The 6,256-nt window shown below is 51.8% G+C and overlaps 1 protein-coding gene and 1 pseudogene across 1 annotated transcript; both read left to right on the top strand.

Moving 5' to 3' along the window:
- The first annotated feature begins 514 nt into the window (after positions 1-514).
- Positions 515-1,344, top strand: LOC147974409 (auxin-responsive protein SAUR71 pseudogene; annotated as a pseudogene).
- Positions 1,345-5,061: 3,717 nt separating this feature from the next.
- Positions 5,062-5,796, top strand: LOC147974408 (auxin-responsive protein SAUR71-like). Its single transcript, XM_087519465.1, has one exon. The coding sequence runs from the start codon at positions 5,239-5,241 to the stop codon at positions 5,542-5,544; it is 306 nt and encodes a 101-aa protein (XP_087375591.1). The 5' UTR covers positions 5,062-5,238; the 3' UTR covers positions 5,545-5,796.
- Positions 5,797-6,256: the final 460 nt, after the last annotated feature.

The raw sequence follows: 6,256 nt of genomic DNA, 5'->3' as shown, positions 1-6,256 counted from the left end.
GTTCCTGCGCGCGTCAAGATTGAAAAGAGAGGCCAACATCTCCGTCGATCGGGGCCATGATGCCATGCTGGTGCGGCGTCGCGCTCCCGGCGCTCGACACGCACGTCTCTCAATCATGGGCCCTCTCCTCTCCTGCGGGAGTGGCCGTTGTTGTACCTGGGGTGACAGTGGCACTCCACGTGTGCGCACAGTGCTCGCGTACCCGCAGAGGTAGATGGCCGGCCGGCCATGTCTCCCAAGCACTCGGGCACGCCGACGCTGCTGGACAAAGCAAAGCATCTGGACGTGCAGTCTCCCACGTTTACAATGAAAAGAAGCCGAAAAGACAATGGGAGACACCGTGAATTCCGCACGCCCGAGCACCTGTCGAGAGACACAAAAAGTAATAATCCCCGACGATCAACCAAAAGAGGAGATCGTACCGGAGCACGTCCGGGCATGGCCATGGCATGGCAGCAGTCCCACTTGAGCTTGTGCCCTCCACCCGCCCCCGACCCGACCAGACAAACCCAGCTGCGCGCATCAGCCGACCCGCCCAAACCCAACCTCCCCTTCCCCGCCGCTATAAATAAGCTAGCCAGCCGCGGCGTCTCCGTCTCCGTGCGTGTGTTCCACTCCGCTGGTCACCTCCGCTCACTCTCGCGCGCGCGCAGGGCACTGAAGCAGCAGAGCCAAGTGGAGACGCAGCGGGGAACGACGCTCCGATCATCGGGATGAGGCAGCTGATCAGGCGGCTGTCACGCGTGGGCGACGACTCCTCCCCTCCCGCGTCGTCGTCGAAGGGGCGGGGAGGGAGCGGGAGCGGGAGCGGGATGCCGGTGCCGGAGGGCCACGTGCCGGTGCACGTCGGGGACGGGAGCGAGACGGAGCGGTTCCTGGTGCGGGCGGAGCTGCTGGGCCGGCCGGCGCTGGCGGAGCTCCTGGGCCGCGCGGCGCAGGAGTACGGCTACGACCACCAGGGCCCGCTCCGCATCCCCTGCTGCTCCCCCGCCGCCTTCCGCCGCGCGCTCGCCGACTGCTGCTAGCCATCCAGCAGCCAACGGAGGGGAGCTCGGACCGAACCAACCCCAGGCGCACGGGCCGGCCGGCTTTGGATTTGGCCCTGTTTTCTTTTACGTTGTTATTATTACCGTTCGGTGTAATGTACCACCTGAAACGACGCGTAGTGTACTACGTAGAGTACCAGTAGTTGTAACTCTACAGAACTGGAAGGCTACTGGCTTATGGAGCGCTCTGTAGTTTCCCTTCAAATTCGGTGCTGCTTGTCTCCCTTCCGTAGAGTGTAAATGCTTCGTGTGTTGCCTGGAAAAATATGGCGTCGGAGAAAGTGGCAAAGCAATGACAGTCTATAGAGAGAAAAAAAATACGAAAATCAATCTCTGAACCCGAGCTCATCTGCATCCGCGCTGACGAAAATAATCAAAACAAATGCTAGAAAAATTCAAAAAGTTCCAAAAAAAATTATGTGATAGACAATTTGATGCATGAGGCCCTCTTCAATTTTCAAATCATTTGGACATCGGAGGTGCTCTCAGCAAAAAAGGCAAATAGGGGATCTGTAAAAATGTTTACTGTTCATGTACTGTTTTGGCCCGATTTGTCTATTTTGCTGAGAGCTGCTCAGTTGTCCAAATGACTTGAAATTTGAAGAGGGCCTCATGCATCAAATTGTCTATCGCACAAAAAGAATTTGAAATTTTTCAATTTTGTTTTGAATTTTTTACGAATTGTGTTTCTAACCAGATGGAGATGAGCCTGGGCACCAAAACGCCCTACTTGAAAAAATATGCATAGTTTTTGCAATGGCGCCTGGCTACTTTTGTAACACACTCTTTTCTTATAATTAAAGACATCGCTCACAGTTTCTCGGAAAAATGGTCGAGTCGGAAGGAAAGGTACACAATACACAAACTTGTCAGTTTTTTCTTTGATAAAGGACGCTTTTATTATCTCAAAATGTAGTATCAAAGTGATACAAAGCATTAAGAGTATCACCCGGTCCCTGCATAATTAGGATGCACACAAACTTGTCAGTTAAATGATACTCCCTTTGTTACAAAACATTGTGCATATAGACTTTTCGAAAATTCAAACCTCATAAATTTTGAAAAAAAATTATAGAGGAAAAATATTTACATCTTGAATGCCAAATATATATCATTAGATTCATCAGAAGAGGGAGTTCCATATTTTACATATTTTATATTGTATATATAAATAGTCCTTTCAATAAAAAAATTCAATGTTTGTAAAGTTTGACATTTAAAAATTCTATATGCACTACGTTATAAAATGAAGAGAGTAGGCGACAGTGCGCTGCGGCTCCGTGCTCTCGATCGACGGGCTACCCACCCAGCAGAAAGCAAACAAAAAAAAGGTTACGGGCTTCCAGGACGTCTACCGTGGTACATGCACGTACATCGGCAACGAACAAAATGCAGTGCATGCGTGCACCGGTTGCTATTAAGAATGCAATAGTTGGAAAATTCTTGCACGTTGACTGGACGACACTCAGCTTTTGAGCAACGCACTTGATAATCAAGTCTACATACTGCATATCTTGAGCGAACTTCTAAAGACACTATGACAGTCTGCATATCTTTTTGTGTTGGAAACTACTCTCTCCGTTTCAAATTATTCATCACAGAAATGAATATATCTAAAACTAAAATATATCTAGATATATCTATACTTACGACAAGTAATTTGGAACGGAGGAAGTAAATGCCACTGGTGCGAGACGGGTAACACTTTGAGCTTCCGGGCCGAAGACAACCCGTTTTTGTACCGTGCAAAAGCATATGGACTACTAGTGGACATGCCCACATATAAGACGACACAATAAGGTCCAGAAATTAAGGCTAAGCTACCACGCACCAAGCAGAAATATTTGACCAAACACAAACCACCACTTCAATCTATTAAAAAAACGTAAAAATGTTCCTTTCTGCAGCCATACTTCTCTCGGCGTGGGCAGTTCTCGTCAACAACAACTCGTCAAAAAAAAATTAGCGTAAAGAGTTTTATTCCATAAGAATAGGGTTACTATCGAAAAACAAAAATTCCTCTATGCACGATGGTCCACGATCTAGTCATATAGCAGTCACATTCTCAATACGACTATACAAAGCACGTCTTAGGTTCTCAGGATTACTGTTTACTGGTTGGCCTGAGGGCATCTTCAACGCCGACTTTCAGACCGCCCCGCATACTATCGAAACCGTGAGGTCCGAACCCATGAAGGTCATTCAACATGGGTATGTATCGGTCCATTCGGCGGTCCGGACACACTCTTTCCCGCAAAGTTGAGACAAAAAATGTGTGTGTGTGTGTGTGGGGGGGGGGGGGGGAGGGGGAGGGGGGTTGTCGGAGTCCGGACAAGAGCCAAGTTGGACTCGAAAACCCAGGCCCACTAAATCCCCCCCCCCCCCCCCCCCGTCTCATTTTCCTCCGCCGCCACTTTACCTCTCCAGCACCCACACAAGCATTGCCGGACGTTCGCAACCAGCACCGACGCGTCTGCTCGCCTTTTACAACGGCGCTGTCCACCCTGGAGCCGTTTGTACCCAGGTACACCCGCCACCCTGTCGACGACCTGGCGGCCACTACGCCCGACCGGCAGGTGTTCGGTCAAATGCCATCGAGCTTATTTTCGGACGTCACGTCGTTTTTTTCAGAGTAAGAAGGATGGGGGTTTGCTCAACCGTGGAGGATGAGTTGTTGTGTGATGCTGGATTGGCCGTATCCGTGGATTTCGTTGACAGGAGCAGAGGGTTGACCTTTTGGCAGCAAGTGTACGAATCGTTCCACGCACGAAAGCACATTACGCACTATGACATGCACATTATCCATGATCGCCATATGAGGTCGTTATCATATCGATGGTACGTCATCCAGACCATCGTCACCAAGTTTTGTCACGTAGTTGCTCAGTGGAGGCAAGATGACCATTGCACGCGGCAGAGGAGAACATATGTTTTACTTCTTCTTGCTTAACTTGTTGATTGAATCATTGATTTACTCAATGTTGTTGTGCACATTTTATAATCCGTATGCCTTGCCGTGACGTACCACACGAGAGAAGGATGAACATTTATGTACATACATTGTTGGATGAAACTGAATGGGCGGTATGTGTGGGACGATATGATAGGTTGGAAAACTTGGTGGACATCAAATTTGAGGCATTGTTGTACTAGGCTTATTTGCATGCATGGATGATTTGTGCTATTTTCTTTTCGAATTTTGGTGAATATTAGTCGGTTTACATGACTTTCATCTCCTAAAGCGAAACCTGGTTTGAAATGTATGCGGACAGTGTTGCATGACCGTTTCCCGCATCCGTATCTACAGACTGGTCTCCTATTATGGATGGATGCGGGAGAAAATTTTCGGGTCGCGGTGACGCATATATCTATGAGAAGTATGAAGTATCCTGTGGCTAGGACGTATCGCGTATGCTTACATGGGAGACTTGTTTAATTTTTACTAGTAGTACAAGAGTGGACGGTCCATGTCAGTTCCAACGAAAAGCTCCCACGGTTAATGAGTAACTGTAACCGGTTCCTCGCAATAGAAAAAAGTAACTGTAACCGGTAAGCACGGGTTGAGACCAGACGGCCGGTACAGCGGGCGGACACCGAACCCACAAATCACTGGCCGAGGAGGCACGGACGTACTGTGCTGGCCGGTCACGTCGTCGCCCACCTCGTCAGCTCCTGCACCCGCCGCTCGACACGTCCGCCGGGAACGCCTGTTCCAGATTGGAAATCAATGGCGACGACGGGTCCCGCCAGCCGGAGTGGCCGCTGTTCTCCACACGTGCCTGCGCACAGTGCTCGCGTACCGGCCATGATGAGCCTGTCCGTGATCGTGCGGAATGCACGTAGAAAATTTGAAATGAATACAGGCCCGAGCTAAGCACAAAGCAAAGCATTTCAACGTGCAGTTCTCCCACGTCAATCGTAAGAAGAAACAACGAAAAATGGCACGGCAGCAGTCCCACCTGAGCTTGCGCCCTCCACCCACCCCCGACCCGACAAACCTCACTGCGACCGGGGACTCACACCTCCCCGGCGCTATAAATAAGCGAGCCAGCCGCGGCGTCTCCGTCTCCGTGTCCGTGCGTGTATTCAACTCCGCCGTCAGCCCCACTCGCGCGCGCACCGGGCGCACGCAGCTGCAGCAGCAGCAGACCACGCCCGTCCGGCGCTCGGATCGTAGCTTAGCCCGGTCGGGATGAGGCAGCTGATCCGTCGGCTGTCACGCGTGGGCGACGACTCCTCGCCGCCCGCGTCGCCGTCGTCGAAGCGGCGGGGCGGGGGCGGGAGGGCGGTGGTGCCGGAGGGGCACGTGCCGGTGCACGTCGGGGACGGGAGCGAGGCGGAGCGGTTCCTGGTGCGGGCGGAGCTGCTAGGCCGGCCGGCGCTGGCGGAGCTCCTGGGCCGCGCGGCGCAGGAGTACGGCTACGACCACCAGGGCCCGCTCCGCATCCCCTGCTGCTCCCCCGCCGCCTTCCGCCGCGCGCTCGCCGACTGCTGCTAGGCACCCGAACCCAGCCCAGGCACGGCCCGATTTAGTCCTCGCACGGGCCGCCTGGAAGATTATTAATTAGCTTTGGGTCTGGCCTTGTTTTCTTTTTCCGTTATTATCGTTCGGTGTAATGTACCACCTGTAAGGACGGGTAGTGTACTAGAGTACTGCCAGTACTCCAGTAGTTGTAGTACTCTACAGAATTGGAATGCTACTGGTCTATGATGAGTGTGATGCTTGGAAGAAATATATGTCGTTGCACAATTGGCAAAGCAATGGCAGTGAGTCTATGCATGGCCGTCTTGCTCTGTTTTTGCAATGGCACTTGGCTTCTGCTCAAACTACGAGCAGTTTGGGGTGCATCATGCAGCGGTCAAGACTCGACAACGCTCGTAGACTCGTAGTCTCTCATCAAAATAAAATAAGAAACCATATCGACAAATTTGGATACAGAAACCTTTTTTTTAGGGGAACACTGTCACTGTGACGCTGTGAGCGGCATGGTGTTTGGGAGTCGTTGGCCCGGTCCACCCCCACATCAAAGCGACTCCTCGAGCGGTGAGAGGCAGCGAGGGAGGCTAGGACCTAGCTTTGGCTTTGGGAGGAGCCAACAACCGATGATCTTGGCCGGTGGCTCCGGTCACCGACGGGTCTTGTCACTTCGCTTTGCTTGCGACCGTCGCCAGCGAGCGCGGAAAGTAACCACGACGTCCGAGGCAGCAGA

Source organism: Triticum urartu, chromosome 4A (genome assembly GCF_056163025.1).
Source record: "Triticum urartu cultivar PI428250 chromosome 4A, HENAU_Tu73, whole genome shotgun sequence".
In the NCBI taxonomy this organism is placed as follows: Eukaryota; Viridiplantae; Streptophyta; class Magnoliopsida; order Poales; family Poaceae; genus Triticum; species Triticum urartu.
This window is presented reverse-complemented; position numbering and strand designations above follow the sequence as displayed.